Genomic DNA, 25,435 nt, shown 5'->3' on the forward strand with positions numbered 1-25,435 from the left:
CATTTTTTTCATGTTTTCATTCTGATTGGTAGAAAAGTAGAAATAGATAGGTACGTCGTGTTATCGTTAAATGTTCAAAAATAAATCCTTCAAATCTCAATTTAGAAATGCATTGAGTCTCAGATAAAACGATGAAAAATAATGTTTTTCGAGCCTCTGAATTATACGTGCCTGGCTGCTTAACTTCAATTATTTGTCTAGTTGAAGGGTGAAGATGAAGTTACCTCCGACTGTGATGTGTGTCTGTACGTATCGTATTCATTTCTGAAAATACTTCGTTAAGAGTTTTCTCAATTACTACGTATGTAGGTGATAACTAGGTACTTATGTACTTCGATGCATTTACCATCGCCATTTTACCTAACGTAGTTTAGTTTGCCCCTTCAATTTTTTAAATAGGCAACTCAACTAGCCAAGGCCAAACATATTGTTATTTTTGGTAGGGCTATGGTAGCCTGGTAGGGCTTTTTTTGGTAGTGATAAGAAATGATAACAGAAGTCCATTTCTTACCATTTCTTCTCTCGGAAATTCAAATCGTAAAAATATGAGAGGATTCTCTTCTGTCTAGCGAAAATCGATTGCTACCTTTAGCTATGCTGTTCTGTCATCTATCAGTATCAAAAAATACAACATTATGATGCAGTACATTTACAAATATGAAGACTCAATGCGTCAATGTGAAACTTTACTCACTGAAAACTTCGCTAAACTCTGCAAGTGAGTAAATATAGACATTTCATTATTCAAACTGACCATTTCGAATGATTAATTTACATAAACTTTTCATCAACAGATATTCGAAGTGTTTTCTACCACAGTCATCTTCGATTTCATCATCCGAGTCCACTGAACGAGATAAGGATGAATACGAAATTATGAAGAATAAGCTTAACACAGCTCAAGAAAATATTGCTACGTTAAAATCAGACTATAATGATTTAACTCAACACAGTTTCAAGTCAAGTTCAATTGGAAATAATTTCAAGGAGAAGTTTTTCAAGTAAGTTCGAAGTTTCAAGTATTACCTATTCAACGTATTAGCAACATAGACTTCATTTTGTTTTTTCGATTTTCAGTTACTTAGCTCGCCAAGAAACATTGAGATTGAAATTCATCGAAACAATCAACGTGTGCAAACAAATAAATTCAAATTTGGATAATATTCTACGCGATCGTTCCAATGAAGCTGTGAATAAGAATTCTATTCAGAATGCTTCACAAGATTCTGAAGTTGAACAAAATCGTTCGAATAGAGCTGATGTATTCAATTTGTCTTCAATTCCCAAAGTATATGTTTTACTGCCAAAACTCGATTGGGACTATGGTGATCCTCTTACTTTGGATGGTCATAATTTCGAGACATCGTTTTCAAATGAGCACATTGAAGAGTTATGTACCTCTCCTGCTCCTTCTGCTTCTGCTTCCAAATCGCTAGAAGTTTCATCTTCAGATCTGAATAGCGATGTAGCTGTGAAAAAATGCAATTCAAAGACTGTTTTAAAAATCAAAAAATTGAAAAATTCGGCCTATTTGAAACGAAATAAAGCTCCTAGTAAGTTGCAAGTGTGAGGTAATCAGAATTGTTCTGAATTTATGAACAAGAGAATTATCTTCGTTTATGGTTATTTCTCTTCAGATCTCAGTAAATCGGTGGTGTGCAAGATTTGTCATTGGAATGCCAGTAACAAAGGGAATATGAAAAGACATATGTTTTTGCACAAAGGTTTAAAACCATTCGAATGTGCCGATTGTGGTAAATCGTTCGCAAGGAAGGACTATATGAGACAACATATATTTTCAATGCATTTGCCCTATCAAAGCAGACCATATAAATGCGATACTTGCAACAGATTTTATTTATGTCGGAGCAATCTGAACTATCACAGATGCTCAACAGTTTCAGGTATGTAAATTAATAAGTGCTGGCCAGATTGGTCTTATTGTAATTCATGAAATTTATATTATTTTCGTTTCTTTTTGTTGTATTTACATTAGATCGTCGCCAATCTCCGGTCTGCAACACTTGCGGTAAACATTTCAGTCTCCGAAGTGATCTCAAAAGACATATGTTAATTCATGAAGGTGTGAAACCGTTCAAATGCGCTGAATGTGGGAAATCATTCAGAAGAAAATCTCATATGAATCTACATATCCGTCGACATCATTCTTCCTATCACACCCGACCGTATAATTGCGACATTTGTGGAAAACGTTTTGTAGCTCAGTTCCATCTAAATACTCACAAACGCCTTGCTGGACATTATTGCTCTTCAAAATTACCCAAATTTACGTCAGCAATTGTAGATGATTGTGAAACTGTTGGGGAACATGTCTCGAATACTGTTTTGGGTGCCAAGAAAGTTGAAAAATTGGTGTCATCACAACGAAAGAAAAAATCAAGTAAGCTACGAAGTACAAATACTGGTTGATATGCATTGGTCGCAATTTATTAGCTGATTAAGTTACTAACTTTCATTTCTTTTTATTTGATTTATTCTAGATTCGAGCAATCCTTTCGTTTGTAACATTAGTGATCAGAATTACAGCAGGCGAGATCATCAGGAAAGACATATGATTTCGCATGAATTTTCAAAACCATTTAAATGCGCCGAATGTGATAAATCTTTTGCAAAAAAAAATTATGTGAGACGACATATAATTCTGGTGCACATCAATGATCAGAGATCTCTTGACTCTCATTATTACTGCGCGCATTGCAAGTATCGATGCCAATCCAAAGAACGCTTAGTTTATCATATCAAGGAAAACCATATATCAAATTTAAGTGTTAATGAAATTAGCTGCACCATATGCGGAAAAACATTTAGAACCATGGGTAGTAGAGCATACCACGAACGATGGGCTCATGTCGGAAAAAAATGTTTCTGTTGTACGAAATGCGGTAATCGCTACAAGTACGCTAGTAGTCTTGCACAACACTTGAGATTTAAACAGTGTATGCCCAAGTAGTGCATTTGTATGAATAATTTTTTTCCTTGGTGACTGTAAAATTGCCCTCAACTTCTATTTTAATACGACAAATTTATCGCTATGTCGCAATATTTTTATTGTTTCTCAATTATTAATCCATGTATGTACCTCCTTAGTGTGTTCATTTTAGCTATTATCAAATTGCACTGTTGTCAATTTGTCATTAATTACATTTTTTTCATTTTATAGGCTTTCACATTGATATTTTGATTTCTGGTGAATTTTTGAAAAATCAGAATTGATTATTTTTGACGAATAATGCCTTTAAAATTATTGTTATGTATTCTTATTCAGTGAGAATGATCGGAATTAGTTCTGAAACCATTATCAATTCCCTCAAACCAAGTTTCACGATTTCCGGATATTCTGGAGCCTCTAGTGCAATTTTTAATCGCTCCAGAATTTCACTCCAGAATTCAGAAGGTGTGGATATCAATTTGACCGGCTAAAAATCGAGATGTTTGTCCTCGACCTGTTCAAAGGAGTTACCCTCGATTGAGCCGATTTTCAGGCGGACGCCTCATGTGCGTTTTTGTAACCAGGATAACTTCTGAAGAAAAAATTTAAAAAATCAGTTTTTTCACATTTTCTGTGTGTTGGGAAATTCTGAAAATTCGCACGAATGGCTGTATCCTGACTAAAGAGTAAAACCAACTCTCCGAATCCAAAATTTCTCAATTTTAAGGTATTCTTAAGCCTCTAGCATGTTTTTTTTGGTGTGTTCTCCATGCATTGTAAAATGTCTCCAGATGGAGTATGTAGAAATGAATCTGGATGGCCTAAAATCGCAATCCTGCTTATCCTCGATCTAATTAACGAATTTATCAACATCTGAGTTGATTTCCAGTCGGATACCTCAAGTGGATTTTTTTGATAAGCATTCTCCACTTATACCTATCAAAAATAATAAGTTGTTCAAAAAAATGCGTGTAAAGTCGGAAGTGTTTGCTTAGAAATGGACTCAAATGTGAATAAATGCTGAAACAGGTTAAGTCTGAACCACAACTTCATTTTTAACAGCCCAAATTGATTTCAACTCCTTCTGGAGAAATTTTAAAATCCTAAAGAAATCAAAAATCACTCTAAAGGCTTCCAGAATGGTTCGGAATGGTGAAATCCGGTTCGAGGGAGTTGATATGGTTTCAGGACTGATTTCCATCACAATGTAACGTAACTAATTTTCTGCTAGCCCCCCTCCTTCTGTCTTCACAAGAAGAGATGACTGGCAAAAATCAAAATAGTTCAAAAATCTCCGAAAAGACTATAATTTTCAATTTTTTAATTTTATAATTTTGAAACAGTTTTTAGATTTTTTTTTTCGTAATTTTCTTACGAGCAAAAAATTAAAAATAAACAGCGATTTTTGATGAAAAAAAAAACGTTGATTTCTTTTTATGTATTAAAATAAGCAATAGGTAGAATATAAAATTGCGTTCAATGGATTAATTCAATTCCACTATACAAACATTCACAAGAATGCTGAGATGATTTTAAAAAATTTCTAAAGTATTTATAAATTATTAGATACCCAACGAATTTGTTAGATGTAGGGTAGGTACCTATAGCTAATTGGGAACACGACGTTTTTCGATACCTATAATCTGGTGTAAGTACATATTTAACGATGTAATGTAATATTAATTTTCTGCTAGTCCTCGCCCATCCTTACCTCTCAAAAAAAGTTGACGAACAAAAATCACCAAAATTCAAAATATCTCCATGAAGACTGAAATTTTCAATTTTTAAATTTTATACAATTTTGAGTTTGAAGCAGTTTTCTTTTTTGTAATTTTCTTGGTCAATTTTTGAATCTCTAACTGTCGTGAGATCTACCTAAAACAAAAAATTATCGTTTTTTAAATTAATTTTTTCGTGTTGCCTTGAAGAGAATATAGGTATATATAGTACTTACTGTACATACAGAGTACATCAAGTTTGACAGAGAGGATAAAGGAAATACATAGCATACTTATTTAATGAGTAATATTTGATATGGTATCTCCATACTTCCACAGCAAAATGATTAGTACTGCCAATGATCTGTATATACGTTTTTATTTACAGTATTCAAAAATTATCATAAATTTATTGATGCATGTAAATATAGGTACTCGTAAATTTTGCATTAAAGATACATACGTTTCATGAAAGTGAAAAAGCTTACCTACCTATGTTTTTTGGAAGAATATTTCATAAGTTTCATGAACATAATATTGGTAATAATGTCTATATTAGGTAAGTAAATACCTAAATTCGTACATATTAATGTATCATTTTTTCCTTCAATCTGTTGTCCATTGGCAATTAAATTCATAAGGATGTAGTTATACCTAGAAATTAAACTCTGAACTCATGTTCACTTAGTATTCACAAATTCACAATTCCACCTCAACGTACAATGCAATAAAAATGGGAAAATCCATGTATTATTGGGAACAAATCGAATACCTACCTCGAGAAAATGCGAGACACAAATTAAAAACAACCTGCCATCATCATTCGCTAACATACTTAGTTATCTATGATGAAAATTTCCTACTAAAAGATTTTTCTTTAAATTTAAAACGTAATGGTCACTTGTCACTTTTAACACAACACAAGTTGTGACTTTCAGACTTGTGATGATAGTGATGTTGAGACTGAGGGCCATATTCATAGACGTTACTTAAGGGACACTTGGCTAAGTGGTGAATTTTGAAGCAATTTTTCCAGGCGTGTCAGAGTTGGCGCGATTCGAATCGCGTGAAAGAATCGAGAAAGAATCCGATTCTCACGATTCGAATCGGATTCGAATCGCGGTTCCCCAAGTCAAAAGAATCGGGAAATGCAGGAATCCGATTCCCTTTTATAGAGAATTGCACCGCCTCGATTCCCTGCGATTCCTTGCAGATGTTTTTCACGTGTTAAAACAGTGAAATGTACTGTTTTTAATGACTTTTAAGTGATGCATTTGCATTTTGTAGCTCGGGACTGATGACATTTTTTTAAAGGTTAGCTGTTGTGTGAAAATATCTTGAATCATCGATTCTATACAGTGAAGGAATCGCGCAACGTAAGAATCGGATTCAATTTAATGGAGAATCGTGCCTTCTCGATTCCCTGCGATTCCCTGTTCACAGCAACAAACAAAAGAATAGAACATGCAAAATGAGCATATACCAAGTTGGGGAAATTACTCATTTCATTTCAGATTCATTTGTGCAGTCCTGAAGTTGAGAAAAATTAGTATTTGGGAATCGGAATCGGAGGGAATCGAGAACCGCTAAAGAATCGGATTCAGAACCGGATTCGCTTTGTGAAAGAATCGAGACTGGAGAATCGCGATTCTCCCAAGTATGAGAATCGTAATTCAGGAATCCGATTCTGACGAACCAAGGAATCGCGCCAACTCTGGGCGTGATTGAATTTTTGAAATTTTGTTTCTGAATAAATTGATAGATTGGACTCCTAAGTGTTGATTTATCATTTTAAAAATATAAAATTTTTATTCGTTCGTGAGAAAAATTGCATCAAAATTCACCACTTAGCCAAGTGTCCCTTAAGTAACGTCTATGAATTCGGCCCTGAGAGTGAGAGTAATTCGAAAAAAAGCGCGAATTTTTCCCAGACATCTGTCTCAGTGATATCAGTGATAAGGAAAATAAAAATATTTACTTTTTCAATTTAAATGATGTAATCTTTTCGATGATGATTCTAATCTATTTGACGAATGTCGGTTTTTACACCTCTTCCTAATTATTAATTTAGCAAACTACGATTATCTCTGTCCTCTTTCACATTATCAAAATATAACATGAAGTACATTTACAAATATGAAGACTCGATGCGTCAGTGCGAAATTTTACATACAGAAAACGTCGTTAAACTCTCCGAGTGAGTAACTTCAAACATTTTATTATTCAAACTGTCTGTTTCGATGATTATCCACCCAATTTACATATATTTCATCAACAGATATTCGAAGTGTCTACTACAGTCATCATCGATTTCATCATCCGAGTCCACTGGACGAGAAAAGGAGCACGAAATTATGGAGAAGCTTGACACAGTTCAAGAAACCATTACAACGTTAAAAGCAGACTACAATGATCTAACTCAACACTATTTGAAGTCTACTTCATTTGGAATTAATTTTAAAAAGAAGTTTTTCAAGTGAGACTATCTCAAGTTTCAAATTTCAACATTATCAACAATCACTATCAACAACTTGGCATACGTTTATTTTGATTTTCAGCTACTTAGCTCGCCAAGAGACATTGAGAAAGAAATTCATCAAAACAATCAACGAGTGCAAACAAATAAATTCACATTTAATTAATATTCTACGTGACTGTTTCGTTGAAGTTGAAGCATTGAACGAAAATTGCAATCAAAACACATCGATACGTGGTGGATTTGACTTGTCTTCAATTCCCAAAGTATATGTTTTATTGCCGAAACTCGATTTGGATTGTCATCCTGAGATATCGTTTTCTATCAAGCACGCTGAAGAGGTGGGCACGTCTCCTGCTGCTTCTGTTTCCGAATCGCTGCAAGTTTCATCTTCAGATTTGAATACCGATGTAGCTGTGAAAAAATGCAATTCAACGACTGTTTTAGTACCCAAGAAATCGAAAAATTGCGTCTCTTCGAAACGAAATGAAATTTCTGGTATGTTGCAAGTTTGAGGTAATCAGAATTGTTCTAAATTTATGAACAAGAGAATTATTTTCGTCAATTGTTACTATTTCTCATCAGGTCTCAGCCAATCGTTGGTTTGCAAGATTTGTCATTGGAATGCCAGTAACGAAGGGAATATGAAAAGACATATTATGTTTTTGCACGAAGGTTTAAGACCATTCGAATGTGCCGATTGCGGTAAATCGTTCACAAGGAAGGAACATATGAAGTCCCATATATTTTCAATGCATATGCCCTATCAAAGCAGACCATATAAATGCGATACTTGCAGCAAATTTTATTCAACTCGGAGCGATCTGAACTATCACAGATGCTCGGCATCTGCGAGACGAAAGAAAGTTTCAGGTATGTAAGTTTATAAGTACTGGCAAAATTGGTCTTATTGTAATTTATGAAATTTTTATATTATTTTCGTTTCTTTATTTGTTGTATTTATATTAGATCGTCGCCAATCTTTCGTTTGCAACATTTGCCCTGTTAAGTTCAGTCGCCCAAGTGGTCTCAAAAGTCATATGTTAATTCACGAAGGTCTGAAACCTTTTAAATGTGCTGAATGCGGTAAATTATTCAGAAGAAAATATCATATGAATCAACATATCCGTCTGTTTCACTCGTCATATCACACCCGATCATATAAATGTGACATTTGCAGCAAACGTTTTGCAGCTCAGTTCCGCTTAAATGCTCACAAACGCCTTGCTGGACACTGCTCTCCAAAATTATCCAAATTTACGTCTGGAAATGAAAATGATGGTGTAACTGTTGAGAAACATGACTCGTCGACTACTGTTTTGGGTGCCAAGAAAGTTGGAAAATTGGTGTCTTCGAAACGAAAGAAAAACTCGAGTAAGCTACAAAAGTACAAATACTGGTTGATATTCATTCGTCCGAATTTATCAGCTGATTAAATTACTAACTTTCGTGGCTTTTTATTTGATTTGTTCTAGATTCGAGCGGTATTTTTGTTTGTGACGTTTGCCATCGGAATTTCAGCAGGCGGCAGCATCTGAAAAGACATTTGATTTTGCATGAAGCTTCAAAGCAATTCAAGTGCTCTAAATGTGACAGACCCTTTACGAGAACAGACCATTTAAAGCGACATATGCTTCGGGTCCACGTCACTGACATCAGCGATCAGTTGACTCTTGATTCTTATTATCACTGCGCGCATTGCAAGTATCGATGCCGATTCAAAGAAAGCTTAGTTTATCATATCAAGAGGGACCATATATCAGATTTAAGTCTTGAAGAATTTAGCTGCACCGTATGCGGAAAAACATTTATGAACAGGCAAAATAGGTTAAATCACGAGCGATGCGTTCATGTTGAAAAAAATGTTTCTGTTGTACGAATTGCGGTATTCGATACAAGTACGATAGAGATCTTGAAAAGCACCTGAAATTTAATCTGTGTGTGCTCAAGTAGTGCATGTGTATGAATAATTTGTTCTCCTTAGGGACTGTAGGATTTCCCTCGACTTCTATTTTAATGTGGCAAACTTAGAGCCATTTTACAGTATTTTTTAATGTTGTTTCTCGAGTAATCGTTGTACCTCACCTTCTAAGTGTGTTTTTTTTTTGTTATTAGCCAATTAACAAATTCAACGATTGTTTTAGATGTTAACATTCATTATTTTAATTCACGTTTGAAACGGGTCTGTTTTTATTAATTAAATTTGTTTTTCATTCTTAGGTATTTTTGTTTCGTTGAGCATATTTGTAGCAGAAAGTTGATTGAGTCAATGAAAAGGAAAACACATTGTACACATGGGACTCTTCTGTAATTTGCCATTCTACCGAAAGGTTTTTCATTCTCTCTAATTTCAAGTGTAAAAATAAGGTCGTGATCTCGTGGCCAAGATGTTTACACAAGTTGTGACTTGTGGTTGAGAATAATTTTGAAAATTGCGCGCTTTTTCCCAAACATCTGATCTGTTAGTGATAACTGATAAGGAAAACTGATAAATTTATCATTTTGGAATCAAAATCTACATACGTCACCTTTTAAACATGTAAATTTACTTTTTCAATGATATAATATAATTCATTAATTCTATAGTATTAATCATTTAGTTCGATTTTACTGTAGTTTTACTGTGAACTATAACATCATGAAGTATATTTTCAAATATGAAGACTCAATACGTCAATGCGAAACTATACTTACAGAAAACATGGCTAAACTCTCCAAGTGAGTAAACATAGACATTTCATTATATAAACTGATCAGTTCGAATGATTAATTTACGATTATATTTTATCGACAGCTATTCGGAATACCTACTACAGTCTTCTTCGCTTTCATCATCCGAGTCCACTGAACGGGAAGAGGAATATGAAATTATGAAGATGAAGCTTGACACAGCTCAAGAAAACATTGCTACGTTGAAATCGGAGTATAATGATTTAACTCTAAACGGTTTGAGGTCAAGTTCATTTGAAAATAATTTCAAGGAGACGTTTTTCAAGTAAATCCAAAGTTTCAAACACCATTCAACATTATCAATAATCGACTACATTTCTCCCTGTTTTTCAGGTACTTAGCTCGTCAAGAGACATTGAGATTGAAATTCATCGAAATAATTAACGTGTGCAGACAAATGAATTCAAATTTGGATGACATTCTACGCGACTGTTCTGTAGAAACGTTGAACGAAAATGGCAATCAAAATACATCGAAAAGTGGTCGTTCGAATATAGCTGGTAGATTCGCTTTGTCTTCAATTCCTAAAGTACATATATGTTTTATTGCCAAAACTTGATTTGGACTATGGTGATCCTCTTACTTCAGGTAGTTTCAATCTTGAGACTAATTCGTTTTCGAACGAACGTGTTAAAGAGTTTTGTACCTCTGCGGTTGCTTCTGCTTCGTCCAAATCGCTGGAAGTTTCATCTTCAGATTTGAATAGTGATGTAGCTGTGAAAAAATGCGATTCAACGATCGTTTTAGAAACTAAAAAATCGAAAAATTCTGTCTCTTCGAAACGAAGTGAAATTCCTAGTAAGTTGCTAGTGTGAGGTAATCAGAATTGTTCTAAATCTCTGAACAAGAGAATTATTTTCGTTTACTTATTGTTGTTTCTTTTCAGATCTCAGCCAGAGCCAATCGTTGGTCTGCAATATTTGTCATCGAAGTATCAGTAAAAAGCATATGAGAAGACATGTGTTATTGCACGAAGGTTTAAAACCATTCGAATGTGCCGATTGCGGTAAATCGTTCGCAAGGAAGGAAAATATGAAGTTACATATATTTTCAATGCATTTGCCCTATGAAAGCAGACCATATGGTTGCGATACTTGCAGCAAATTTTATTCAACGCAGGACCATCTGAATAATCACAGGTGCTCAACATCTACGATACCAAAGAAAGTTTCAGGTATGTATGTTTATAAGTGCTGGCAAAATTGGTCTTATTGTAATTTATGAAATTTTTATATTATTTTCGTTTCTTTATTTGTTGTATTTACATTTTAGATCGTCGCCGATCTCTGGTTTGCAATATTTGTCGTAAACGTTTCAGTCGCCAACAAAGTCTCAAAAGACATAGGTTAATTCATGAAGGTGTGAAACCATTTGAATGTTGCTATATACTTGATCTTCATTGGTCTATTGGTCTCAATTTACTAGAAGATTAAATTACCAACTTTCGTGTCTTTTTATTTGATTTGCATTAGATCCGAGCCGTCGTTTCGCTTGTAACATTTGTCATTGGAAATTCAGCAGGCAGGAGAATCTGAAAAGACATTTGATTTCGCATGAAGCTTCAAAACCATTCAAGTGCTCTGAATGTGACAGGTCCTTTAGGAGAACAGAACATGTAAAGCGACATATGCGTCTGGTCCACGTCACTGACATCAGAAATCAGTTGACTCTTGATTATTATTTCTGCGGGCATTGCAAGTATCAATGCCAATCCAAAGAAACCTTAGTTTATCATATCAAGAGGGACCATATATCAGATTTAAGTCTTGAAGAATTTAGCTGCACCATATGTGGTAAAACATTTTCTAATAGTAGTTATAGAAGACGTCACGAGCAAACAGTTCATGCCAAAGAAAAATGTTTCTGTTGTACAAATTGCGGTAATCGATACAAGTACGATAATAGTCTTGCACAACACTTGAGACTTAAACAGTGTATGCCCAAGTAGTGCATTTGTATGAATAATATTCTTTTCTCCTCAGTGACTGTAAGATTGCCCTCGACTTCTATATTTTAATGCGGCAAAATTAAAGCCATTTTACAGAAATTTTAAACGTCATTTCTCAAGTAATCGATGTAATGTACCTCCTAAAAGTGTGTTATTCAACGATTGTTTTAGATGTTAACATTCATTATTTTAATTCTCGTTATACTCGTATATCAGTCTTTTGTTATTAATTAAATTTGTTTTTCATTTTTAGGTATTTTTGTTTCCTTGAGTAGAAATTTGGATATGCCTAATTGGTATGGTGGTTATGAAGAACAGTTTAATAATGTCCGCCTTTGGATTGAACGGGACCTCGATTTTTGAAAACAGCATAATCTGAAACCCTCATGACCAAAATTTCAGCCGTCCAAATTAATTTTTCGATTTCTGGCGAATTTTTGAGAATTTAAAATTGATTATTTTTGGCAAAATTGTGCCTTTTAAAAGTATACTATAATTCGGTGAAACTTTCATCAACTCCTTCAAACCAAATTTCAAAGTTTCTGTACATTTGAAGCCTTTCAGTGTGATTTTCGATTTTTTTCAGAATTTTACAATCTCTTTGGATCGTGTGGAAATTGATTTGGGCAGATAAAGTTTGAATTGTGGTTAATCCTCGATCTGTTTGAAGGATTCATCCACAGTTAAGCCGACTTTCAGGCCGATAACTCGAGTGCCTTTTTTTTTTCTTTACCAGAGTAATTGTGAAGAAAAAATTCTAAAAATCAATACCTAGTTACTTACTTTTCTGTTCTTTTGGAAATTTTGGAAATTTGCTCAAATGTCTGTATCGACCTCGACCTCTTCAACGAATTTATCCACATATCAGCCAATTTTTAGACGAACATCTCAAGAGCTTGTTTTTTCATTAGAATATAATATTATAAAGAATAATTAAATTGAAAAAATCGAAATGTTTCATTCTTCCAAGCCATTCTGGAACCTTCAGCGTGACTTTCAATTTCCCCAGAATATTAAAATAGAATTTCTCTAGAAGATTTTCAATTTCCAACCTTCCCTTTTTGAAATAAGAGACCAAGTTACTCCATTTTTTAAAAATATACTCAACACTTCGATCTAACATCGAGGATTCGTACAAAAAACGCTGAATGTCGAATAACATTAATTGTATTCAATATTTATCAAGATTTTGAAAAATTTTCTTAAGCTCCTTTGGGCCGTTTTTTTGAATTTTCAATTCCCCCTGCTTTGCGATAACAATTGGTGGGTGGATCTTGGTTTTCCGATTTTTTTTTCAAAAAAAAATTTAAAATGAAAAATAATGAGATTTCAAACTTATCTTCAACTCATTGTCATCACAAATGAATGAAAAGTCAAATAATAGGTAGGCAGGGCGTAGGTCTATTGGTTGAAAAAAACAACAACAAAATCGAGTAATAAAAAAATCAACTTCAGAACTTTGAAGATTGAATACAAGTTTATAAATTCAAAATAGAAACTCATCAATTATAATTATAATAAAATAAACAAATTATAACAGTTATTTACAGTCAAGTATAGTAATAAAAAAAACCTAAAAGCTAAAATAAATAATAAAATTCAAAATTCAGACTTCGATTGAACATTGAAATTTGAATTTTGAAAAAATACATTAGTTCAAAATTGACACTTATCATGTTATCAAAAAATAAAGTAAACGAATTGTTGAGTAATGATTTAAAAAAAGAAACGAAAACGAATTTAAAAAATTAAATGTTCGGATCCGACCTTTTCGAGTTCAGAATTTGAAAGATTGAAAAAATTTAAACTTTGAAATTTCAAAATTATTGACACTTATCAAGAATAATGATGGAGTAAACAAATTTTTTTTAAACGAAACTTTTGAAAAAAAATCGAAATTGACTTATTTTGTATGAGAGAATAAAAAACTAAATTATTATAGCCTTTATGCATTTTTTAGAACCCCCCTCTTTAAAATTTAATGGTTGTAGTCCCATCCCCTCATTTTATGAACAAAACCATAAAATGATTTACATAAGTCGATTGACCTCGAGGCTCGATAGTGTTCTTTTAGAGATGTAAAACTCTAGGCAAAAGTTTTTTGCACAAACTCAAACTTCCTTTGAAAGTTTGAATTGAGTGACTTATATGTATGGTCAGTTTCTTTGACTTTTAAATGTTTGTCCAACGTTTTGTAATGTGCATTTTGAAATTTAAAGGAGCGTACACATGATCCAATATATTTGACAAACTCGATTTGTCAAATCAAATTGAATTTAATCAAACATATTCGGTTGTGTGGACGCTCTGATGATGTCTTTCTCAAATTTTTAACGTTTTGTTGATCGGAGACACCATAGACACAACTCTGAAAATAATTTTGAAAATATAAATAATTTCTATTTTCAGAATTGGTGTCATCGATCAACAAAACGTTGAAAATTTGGAAAAAAAACTTAGATTATCATAGCGTTTGCATGATCTAATATATTTGACTTTCCATGCAACCAAATATATGTTGATTATATGTTGATAAATTTTATCAACGATGTCAATTTGACAAACCTGGTTTGTCAAATATATTGGATCGTGTGTACGCTCCTTTAGCCTTTCAACGCCTTTCAATCTATATTTTGAAATTCTACCAAACGATTTTTCATTTTCTCTAATTTCAAGTGTAAAAATATTAAATAACGTCGTGGTCATAGCAACCTACTCAGCTTCACTTCACACAAGTTGTAACATGTGGTTGAGAATGATTTGAAAACTGCGCGCTTTTTTTCCAAACATGTTTTAGTGATAAGAAAAACTGATTAGGATTTTGAAAGGTAAATATTTACGTCACCTAATTAACGATTAACGTCACCTTTAATATGTTATAATCTACTTTTTCAATCATATAATTCTATACTGTTCTGTTTAGCGAAATTTTGTTTGTACTCTTCCCAAGTACATATAATGTAGTTCGATTTTACTGTACCTAGTTTAACTGTAAACTACGACATTATGAAGTATATTTTCAAATATGAAGACTCAATGCGTCAATGCGAAACGTTACTTACAGAAAACATCGCTAAACTCTACAAGTGAGTAAATACAAACATTTCATTATACTAACTGATCAGTTCAAATGATTAATTTATTATATATTTTATCGGCAGCTATTCGGAATACCTACTACAGTCATCTTCGCTTTCATCATCCGAGTCCACTGAACGAGATGAGGAATACGAAATTATGAAGATGAAGCTTGACACAGCTCAAGAAAACATTGCTACGTTAAAATCAGAGTATAATGATTTAACTCTACACAGTTTGAGGTCAAGTTCATTTGAAAATAATTTCAAGGAGACGTTTTTCAAGTAAGTCCAAGTTTTCAAACACTATTCAACATACTATCAACAATCGACTACATTTGACACCCATGTTTCAGGTACTTAGCTCGTCAAGAGCCCCTGAGATTGAAATTCATCGAAACAATCAACGTGTGCAAACAAATAAATTCACATTTGGGTGATATTCTACGTGACTGTTCTGTTAAAGCGTTGAACGAAAATTGTATTCAAAATACATCGAAATGTGATTCTTCGAATACAGCTGTTAAATTCGATTTGTCTTCAATTCCCAAAGTATATGTTTTACTGCCGAAACTCGATTTGGACTATGGTTTTCCTTTTCCTTTAGATAGTCTCAATCTAGAGACTAATTCGTTTTCGAACGAACGTGCTAAAGAGTATTGTACATCTACTGTTGCTTTTGCTTCGTCCAAATCGCCGGAAGTTTCATCTTCAGATTTGAATAGCGATGTAGCTGTGAAAAAATGCGATCCAACGATCGTTTTAGAAACCAAAAAATCGAAAAATTTTGTCTCTTCGAAACGAAGTGAAATTCCTAGTAAGTTCCTAGTAAGTTGCTAGTGTGAAGTAATCAGAATTGTTCTAAATCTCTGAACTAGAGAATTATTTTAGTTTATTGTTGTTTCTTTTCAGATCTCAGTCAGAGCCAATCGTTTGTCTGCAATATTTGTCATCAAAGTATTAGTAAAAAACATATAAGAAAACATGTGTTATCGCACGAAGGTTTAAAACCATTCGAATGCGCCGATTGCGGTAAATCGTTCGCAAGGAAGGAAAATATAAAGACACATATACTTTCAAAGCATATGCCCTATCAAAGCAGACCATATAGATGCGATACTTGCAGTAAATTTTTTTCAACCCGAAGCCATCTGAATAATCACAGATGGTCATCAAAACTAAGCTGCCATTCTACGTCCAAATCATCACGATTTTCAACCCCAAATGGTACCAAGAAAGAGAAAAAAAAATCAACTGTATCTACAATACAGAAGAAAGTTCCCGGTATGTAAGTTCACCAGTGCTGGTCAAATACCACTGATCTGATTACAATTTGTGAGATGTTCATATTATGTATTCTCGTTTTTTTTTTGTTGTTGTATTCATTTTAGACCGTCGCCAATCTGCCGTCTGCGACATTTGCAATAAAAATTTCAGTTGCCAAAGAGATCTCAAAAGACATATGTCAATTCATGAAGGTCTGAAACCATTTAAATATGCCAAATGCTAGTTAATCTGAATTGGTCTCAATTTATTAGCTGATTAAATTACTAACTTTTGTTTTTTTTTATTTGATTTGTTCTAGATTCGAGCAATCTTTTCGTTTGTAACATTTGTGATCAGAATTTCAGTAGGCGGGATCATCTGAAAAGACATATTATGGTTTTGCATGAGTGTTTGAGACCGTTCAAGTGCCCTAGATGTGATAAAGCCTTCGGAAGAAAAGACTATGTCAAGCAACATATGCTTCTGATGCACAATGCTGACATCAATGAACTGTTGACTTCAGATTCGTATTATTACTGCGCGCATTGCAAGTATCGATGCGAATCCAAAGAATGCTTAGTTTATCATATCAAGAGGCGCCATATATCAAATTTATGTCTAGATGAATTTAGCTGCACCGTATGTGGAAAGACATTCACGAAAAGGTATCATAGAGCAAGACACGAGAAAACTGTTCATGTCGAAGAAAAATGTTTCTGTTGTACAAATTGCGGTAATCGATACAAGTACGATAGTGGTCTTGCACAACACTTGAGACTTAAACAGTGTATGCCCAAGTAGTGCATTTGTATGAATAATATTCTTTTCTCCTCAGTGACTGTAAGATTGCCCTCGACTTCTATTTTGATGGGGCAATATTGAAGCCATTTTACAATATTTTTAAACGTAGTTTCTCAAGTAATCGATGTAATGTACCTCCTAAAAGTGTGTTATTTTTTGTTTATTGGCAAATTAGCAAATTCAACGATTGTTTTAGATGTTAACATTCATTATTTTAATTCTCGTTATACTCGTATATCAGTCTTTTGTTATTAATTAAATTTGTTTTTCATTTTTAGGTATTTTTGTTTCCTTGAGTAGAAATTTAGATATGCTTATAATTCGTATGGTTATGAAGAACAGTTTAATAATGTCTGCCTCCGGTTTGAACAGAACCGCGATTTTTGAAAACATCATAATCTGAAACCCCCATAACCAAAATTTCAGCCGTCCAAGTTGATTTTTCGATTTCTGGCGAATTTTTGAGAATTTAAAATTGATTATTTTTGGCAAAATCATGCCTTATAAAAAAAAGTACACTTATTTGGTAAGAATTGCGGTAATTAGCCCTGAAACTATCATCAACTCCTTCAAACCAAATTTCATAATTTCTGTACATTTTGTAGCCTCCAGCGCTGTTTTCGATTCCTCCAGAATTTTAAAATTTCTCGGAATTGTGTGGAAATCAAATTGAGCAGATGAAAATCGAGTTGTTGCATATATCCTCGACCTGTTTGAAGAATTTATTCACATTTGACTGAGCCGACTTTCGAGCAAACAACTCGAGTGCGTTTTTTTAAAACCAGAATATTTGTGAAGAAAAAATTTTAAAAATCAATACTTACTTAGTAATTTACTTTTCTGTTTGTTTGGAAATTTTGGAAATTTGCACGAATAACTGTATCGATCTCGACCTCTTCAAAGAATTTATCCACTAATGAGCCAATTTTCAGACAGACACCTCAACTCTCAAATGCGTGTTTTTTTTTTTAATGAGAATATTTTATAAAGGATAAGTAAATTCAAAAAATCGAAATATTTCATTCTTCCGAGCCATTCTGAAGCCTTCAGCGAGTCTTTCGATTTTCTCAGAATATTAGAATAAAATTTCTCTAGAAGATTTTCAATTTCCACCCTTCCCTTTTTGAAATAAGTGACCAATTACTCCATTTTTGAAAAATATATTCAACACTTCGATCAACGCCGATTAGGTAGGATTGGTACAAAAGACGCTGAACGTCGAATAAAAATAATAAATTGATTGTATTCAATATATGACTCCCCTCTATGGCTACATGGAGAGCAAATTTCTGGGTGAAACATATTCCTATTGGACCGTTTTTTTAAATTCGGTGGGTGGGTCGCGGTTTTCCAATTTTTTTGGAAAAAATTCAAAATTTCAAAATGATAAGATTTCAAACTCATCTTCAACTCATCACAAATGAATGAAAAGTCAAAATAGGTAGACAGGAAACAATAACAACAACAATATCGAATGATAAAAAAAATCAAGTCCAGAACTTTGAGAAATGTATCAATTCAAAATAGACACTCTTCGTCATCAAGTAAGTATAATAAACAAATCAACAATTAGTCAAGTAGTAAGTAATAAAAAAATAAATAAAATATAACATGAAAAAAACCTAAAAGCTAAAATAAATAATAAAATTCAAAATTCAAATTTGGACTGAACATTGAATTTTGAAAAATATACATTAGTTGAAAATTGACACTTCATGTTATCAAAAAATAAAGTAGGTACTTACTGTAGGTACCTAAACAAACTGTTGAGTAATGATTTTTAAAAAAACGAAAACGAATTAAAAAAATCTAAGTTCATAAATTTGATAATTGATGAGATAAATACGATCAGCTTTAGATACTCCAACACAATATATTAGGTAGGTATGTATAAATTTTTTTAATGATTTTGTTTCCTTCGATTTAATTTTTTGCAATCGCGAACAGGGATAGAAAGCTGAAAGATGAGACCCCAAACTTCCTGAGCTTTCAGCTTTTATCTTTCAGCTTTTAACATTTCTTTTAATGAGGCGAATAGAAAATAAAATGGAAACTCACAACCACAATGAAAAAAAAACACGAGAAAACTGAAAAGTAAAATGTGAAAATGAAAAAAAAGATGGAACTCAGGCAGAAACTGAACCAAATGAATCTGTAAAAAATCTGAAAGAAAGCTGAATAAATGAAGCTTTTGGCTAGAACTTTTAGCTTTCAAAAATCCCAAACTTCCGTAGCTTTTAGCTTTTAGCTAGCTTTCCATCCCTGATCGCGAAGATTGAAATTAATTCATAAGATATTCAAATTCTAAATTCAAAATGAACACGTATCAAGATCAACACTCAACAAGTGAACGAATAATAGTCAAATAAGCAATAATTATAAATTATAAAAAACAAAAAGGGATTTCAAAAAGTTAATAGTTCTGATTCGGAGTTCAGAAGAACTTGAAAGCTCGAAAAAATTCAAACTTTGAAATTTCAAAATTGACACTTATTAAGAAATGACGGAGTAGTCGATTTTTTAATTTTTTTCAAAAAACGAGACGTTTGAAAAAAATAAAAAATTCAAAATTAAGTATTTCGTAATTTTATTTTCCTTTTTAAATAGGTAGTACCTCATTCGCCTGCGAGCTGACAAAAGATCTATCCGAACTAGCCCGAACATTGTCGAGGTTCCATCTGTTGCACTGTGATAAGAAAATGATAAACAATATGAATTCTTCTGAACTTTTGTATGTCAGTTTTCAGCATAAAAATAAAATCCAATTGAAAATCGTTTAGTATTTTTCAATATTATATTTAGTTCAGTTTTACTTTAGTTCAACTAAACCGCCATTATCTTACAGCGTTAAAAAATACAACAGTATGAGATATGTTTACAATTACGAAGACTCGATGCGTCAGTGCGAAACTTTACTCGCCGAAAACTTTACCAAGCTCTCCACGTAAGTACATATTACCATTTCACAATTCAAATTGACCATTTCAAGCGATTAATTTATATTAATTCGTCTACAGCTGTTCGAAATATGTACTGCAGTCGCAGTTATCTTCATCATCCGAGTCTACCCAAATAGGAAAGGTACTCGATTGGTCATTGGAATACATTGTTATGAAAAAGAAGTTGGACACTGTCCAAGAAAATATTTCAACGTTGAAATCACAATACAGTGATTTAACTCGGCTTAATTTGAGTTCACGTTCATTTGGAATTGGTTTTAAAGACAAGTTCTTCAAGTGAGCTATATTTTGTGTATTGAATTTCAATTCAACCACTATACATCATACGTGTATGAATAAACAACTCGACGTATATTTTTTCATTTTTCAGTTACTTAGTTCGCCAAGAAGCGTTGAGATTGAAATTCATCAAAACAATCAAAGAGTGCAAACTTATAAAATCACGTTTGGATAACGTTCTCGATGACTGTACTAATAATAAAGTATCGAACGAGGATTCTAATCAAACTATATCGAAATGTTCTAATACTGCGGACAATAATTTGAGTACAGTTAGTAAATTAGATGTGTCTTCGCTTCCCAGTGTATTATACGTTTTGTTGCCGAAACTCGATTGGGACTATGATGATCATCCTCCTACACCTGCACACACAACTTCGTTTTCAAATGAGCATCGTGAAGAGATTTCTACGTCTCCTGCTGCTTCTGATTCCAAATCACCGGAAGTTTCTTCTTCAGATTTGAATAGTGATGTAGGTGTGAAGAAATGCAGCTCGACGAACGTTTTAGAAACCAAGAGAATGAAAAATTCAGTTTCTTCGAAACGAAACGAAGGTTCTAGTAAGTTTCAAGTTTGAGTTAATCAGCATTGGTTTGCAGTTATAGATGATTTTATTTTCGTTTCTTTTTATTTAATTTTCATCAGATCTCAGCCAATCGTTGGTCCGTAACATTTGTCATCGGAATGTCAGTAACAAAGGGAATATGAAAAGACATATGTTTTCGCACAAAGCTTTAAAACCATTTAAATGTACCAATTGTGGTAAATCGTTCCCAAGGAAGGATACTATGAGGTCGCATATATTTTCAAAGCATATGCCTTATCAAAGCAGACCATATAAATGCGATACTTGCAGCAAATTTTATTCATCTCGGAGCCATCTAAACAATCACAGATGCTCAACATCTACGATACGAAAGAAATTCTCAGGTATGTAGGTAAGTTTATAAGTGCTGGCCAAATTTGTCGTATTGTAATTTATGAGTTGTTTATATCATTTTCGTTTCTTTCTGTTGTATATTTACATTAGATCGTCGCCAATCTCACGTTTGCAACATTTGCCCCGTTAAATTCAGTTGCCGAAGGGATCTCGAAAGACATATATTAATTCATAAAGGTTTGAAACCATTTAAATGTGCTGAATGCGGTAAATCATTCAGAAGAAAACAGCATATGAAGCGACATATCCGTCTATGTCACTCTCCCTATCGCACTAAACCATATAAATGCAACATTTGTGACAAACTTTTTACATATCAATGGATGCTAAATGACCACAAACGCCGCACTAGGCACGACTGGTTTTCAAAATTATCCGAATTTTCGTCTTCAGATGTAGGTGAAGGTGTAACTGTTGAAGAACATGACGCGACTCTCGAGAAAGTTGAAGAATTGGTATCATCGAAACGAAAGAAAAACTCAAGTAATGCTATATTTAATTAATCATCATTGCCATCATTGGTCTCAATTTAAGCTCGGTAACTGAATTATCTACTTGAATTTATTTTTATTCTATTTACACTAGATCCGAGTCAAGTTACGGTTTTTGATTCCTATTATCATTGCGCACATTGCAATCATCGATGTCGATCCAAAGAATACTTAGTTCATCATATCAAGAAGAACCATATATCGAATTTAAGTCTCGAAGAATTCGGTTGCACCGTATGTGGTAAAATGTTTACCACTCACTGGTATAGAAAACAGCACGAGCAAACAGTTCATGCACAGGGAAACTGCTTTTGTTGTACGAATTGCGGTCAACGATTCAAGCACGGTTTCGCCCTTACCAGACACTTGAAACTTGAAGTGTGTAAGCTTAAGTAATGCACATTCGTATGAATGATCTTTCAGCATTAGGTGACTGTAAGATTGTCTTCGACTTTCATTTTAATACGGTCGATTTTGCAGCCAATGTATTAATTTCCTACGTTATTTTTCAGTATTTAATCGATTCGATATGCACCTCCTTCCTATAACCGTGTTCTTTTTTTTTAGCTGCTGGCGATTTCAACTGTGTTGTTTTAGATTAGGTACTCTTGTAATTTCAATTCGTGTAACAGCTGTCAGACTGATTTTATTATTTTATTTGTTTTTTATTTACTTGAATGTAATATTTTTGTTGTAGACGTAACATAGGTAACAAGAAATAGAGTACTTGGTAATACTATTTCCACGCTTACAACGAAATACTGTAAGTATTGTTAAAATCTGTTAGCCGAGCATTACTCTATCATGTTGAATCCAAAATAAGGACAATTTAGATGAGAAATTTCCCCATTCAGTTTTAAACCGTATAGAAAACATCACAATGAGCAGTCGGTTCATCGTACATACAAAAAAATAGTAGTGAAACTGAAACTCATTTCCGATCAATGGGTTCATGATTTTTAATATCATTGAGCATATTGCACCATTGCAGTCGTCGTCCATCACTCAACTGATCAAGTGATCACTTGCACAGAGAATATTTCTCGAGTTCACATCTTTTTGAAGAATACAACTGTTTAAATAAGATTCTTCTAGAAAACATCACGCAGGGCTTGTGCTCGGTTACTTTTCAAGTTACCTGCCAAATAATCCAAGTTACTTAAAGTACCTTTTGGGTTATTTTTTTAAAATTTTGGTTACAAAAGTTTCTTTTTTTTACCAAAATTGCGAAAAAAATCGCTTTTTTACCTAAAATAGCCAAAAAATAAACATTTTAACTAAAATTCACTAAAAATTTTCATCTTTGCCAAAGATTTATCAAAAAGTCTCAACTTTGTCAAAACTGGAAAATTTTTTTTCGCCAAAAATAATTATATTTTTATTAATTATTAATTAAAATTTCCAAAAAGTCTCACTCCTTTTTCAAAAATTGCTCTGAAGCATCGTTTTTTTTTTCAGATGTTGCTCAAGAATCTAGTTTTTTTTCGGAAATTCAATTCCCAAGAACTTTTGCTGTTTGTCGTAAATTGCTGAAAAGTTCTGTTTTTTGCTGGAATTGTGCTAAAAATATACAAAAAAACCCTATAGTTATTCTGCTGAATTAAATTGTCAAAGATTCGCTTTTCGCAAAAAAATTACAAAAAAACGTTGCTTTTTTAGTTTTTTGCAAAAAAAAATCAAAGTTACTTTTTTCTGAAACTGGCTGCTCAAAAGTCTCGCTTTATGAGCCAGAAATTCCCAAGAAGTCTTGCTTTTTTCCAAGATTTTCCAAAACTTGCAAAAAAAAGTCGAAATTTCAATCTAGTTTTACAAGTACACTTTTAGATTTCAATTGGAATGTTTTTTTTTTGCATTTAATGTGATTTAATTTAAATGGTTCGTTTTGTTTGTTTTTTGGATTAGAATAAGTATTTATTTAAAATATTGTGTTTTGTTTTTTTTTTCCTGTATTAGAATTTTTTTTTTAGTTACCTACTTTTTGATCACCAAAGTAACCAGTAAGATTACTTTCTCACTAGTTTATTATAGATATTGTTATTGTTGTATTATTTTCCAGATGCCAGAAAGTCTCGCTTTTTTTCCTAAAAAATCCCAAAATGCCTTATTTTCTGCTAAACTAAAATTGTCAAAGTCTCGTTTTCCGCAAAAAATTTCAAAAAATCGCACTATTTTCTGAAATTTGCTGCTCAAAAGATTCGCTTTATCGCCAGAAATTTCTGAAAAAATTTTACCTTCTGCTAAAATTTCCTAAAACTTGCTTTTTGCGATGCTTTTTACCAAAAAAAAAGTCGAAGTCTGTGTCTCAATCTAGTTTTACAAGTGTTTTAAGATTTTAATTGGAATGTTTTTTTTACATTTAATTTAATTTAATTTAAATGTTTTGTTTTGTTTTGTTGCTTTGGAATAGGTATTTTGAATATTGTGTTTTGTTTTTTTTTCTGCATTGGAATATTATTTTGTTCGAATTTCGTAACAGTTTGGTTACTTTTTGTTCACCAAATTAACCAGTAAGATTCTAAGATTATTACTTTCTCACCATTTTTTTTTTTTTTGGTTGTATTATTTTTGTAGATTTATTCTACGAGTCTCTACTTATTACATAGGTATGTAATTCTGTATTTTTATGGGTGTTTTACTGAATTTTTTACCGTCTATTTTAGATATTTTCACTGTCTAGATTTACATCACATTTTATATGTAGGTATGTTCATATATCAAGTGAAACTATTTCTCGTTTATTTTTTTTGTTGTTGGTTTTGAATGAAAACGTTCGAGTTGTGATTATACGAATTAAATAATTTAAAATGGATCGTTTTTTTTTTTTTTTTTTTTTTTAATATTATGTACATATGTAATTTGAAAATTATTCAGATTAGATTTCTTCGTCAACAGAAATTGTTCTTTAGCATTATCAATAATACGATAAATGATCAACGATGCGATGAATATAATATTGTAAAATTGAAATTTACAAAAGAATAATGCAATAAATATTCATATCAAAATAACAACGTTACTTTTAATCATTTTTTATTCAAATTATTCAATTTTTCCAAAGCATGAAAAAATGCAGGATTCATCTCATATCTAAAAGTAAGTTGCAGTTTTGTAGTTATCATCTGTCTGGCTTCTTAAGGTCATTGACCCCTCTGTCTGTCTATACTGTCTATCAAGGTCATTGACCCGTCTGCAGTGATGGAAAATTCGAACTGGAATCGAAACTGACACATGAATGAAGAAATTGAAACAAAAACTGAAAACTGAAATGCAAAAGTTCTGTCTTCACTTACCCATACTTATACCTCAGACTTTTTGAGATCCATCTGGATTTTTTTGTGGTCGAGTAGTAGGCTGCAAAAAGTCTATTTTGTTTTCTTTCAGTTCAGACATTTAAAAACAAACCTACCTTTTTGTAGCTTTCAGCCCTACTTAAGTCCTCTCCAGGGTCAGAAAAGTGGATTTTGGGGTTATTCTATGTGTTTTTTAAACTTTAGGGTACCTGTAGCCCCTCCAAATTGGCCTAGAGGGTTGTTGAAGTTAATTTTTGAGCAATTTTCCTCGGACTTTGAATAAAATGGTGACTCTTGAAGGGATCAGCCACTAGTACAAAGAGATGTGGGCAATCCGAGCGAAGCGAAGGGGCAATTTTCTTCGGGGTTCGTATCAAAATATTGACCATTTTGTTCATTATGAAGCTCTCACAACATAAATTTGGCTTTTACGTTGCAGATTAACTTCTACGATTTTTTTTTATTGTGTATAGGTAAGTATTGTGATTTTTTTCTACATTAAAAAGTT

The 25,435-nt window shown here is 32.8% G+C and overlaps 3 protein-coding genes across 3 annotated transcripts; all 3 read left to right on the top strand.

Annotated features, from left to right (window-relative positions):
* The first annotated feature begins 72 nt into the window (after positions 1–72).
* Positions 73–6,198, top strand: LOC135849296 (zinc finger protein 14-like). The gene is made up of 6 exons (XM_065369662.1): positions 73–718; positions 795–1,001; positions 1,078–1,553; positions 1,638–1,904; positions 1,997–2,401; positions 2,502–6,198. Exons 1-6 carry the CDS (start codon positions 636–638, stop codon positions 2,969–2,971), a joined length of 1,908 nt encoding a protein of 635 aa, XP_065225734.1. The 5' UTR covers positions 73–635; the 3' UTR covers positions 2,972–6,198.
* A 231-nt stretch (positions 6,199–6,429) lies between these two features.
* LOC135848332 (zinc finger protein 224-like) lies at positions 6,430–12,074 on the top strand. The gene is made up of 14 exons (XM_065368230.1): positions 6,430–6,865; positions 6,947–7,144; positions 7,227–7,642; positions 7,730–8,017; positions 8,114–8,518; positions 8,620–9,069; positions 9,638–9,683; positions 9,761–9,862; positions 9,939–10,139; positions 10,208–10,374; positions 10,463–10,672; positions 10,761–11,048; positions 11,147–11,233; positions 11,347–12,074. The coding sequence occupies exons 1-14, from the start codon at positions 6,786–6,788 to the stop codon at positions 11,820–11,822; spliced, it is 3,414 nt and encodes a 1,137-aa protein (XP_065224302.1). The 5' UTR covers positions 6,430–6,785; the 3' UTR covers positions 11,823–12,074.
* Positions 12,075–14,657: 2,583 nt separating this feature from the next.
* On the top strand, positions 14,658–24,446 carry LOC135848333 (zinc finger protein 808-like). Its single transcript, XM_065368231.1, has 13 exons — positions 14,658–14,908; positions 14,984–15,184; positions 15,256–15,716; positions 15,812–16,183; positions 16,291–16,377; positions 16,485–16,965; positions 19,578–19,701; positions 19,747–19,910; positions 19,984–20,202; positions 20,297–20,766; positions 20,852–21,136; positions 21,237–21,629; positions 21,732–24,446. Exons 1-13 carry the CDS (start codon positions 14,829–14,831, stop codon positions 22,031–22,033), a joined length of 3,639 nt encoding a protein of 1,212 aa, XP_065224303.1. The 5' UTR covers positions 14,658–14,828; the 3' UTR covers positions 22,034–24,446.
* Positions 24,447–25,435: the final 989 nt, after the last annotated feature.

Source organism: Planococcus citri, chromosome 5 (genome assembly GCF_950023065.1).
Source record: "Planococcus citri chromosome 5, ihPlaCitr1.1, whole genome shotgun sequence".
NCBI lineage: Eukaryota > Metazoa > Arthropoda > Insecta > Hemiptera > Pseudococcidae > Planococcus > Planococcus citri.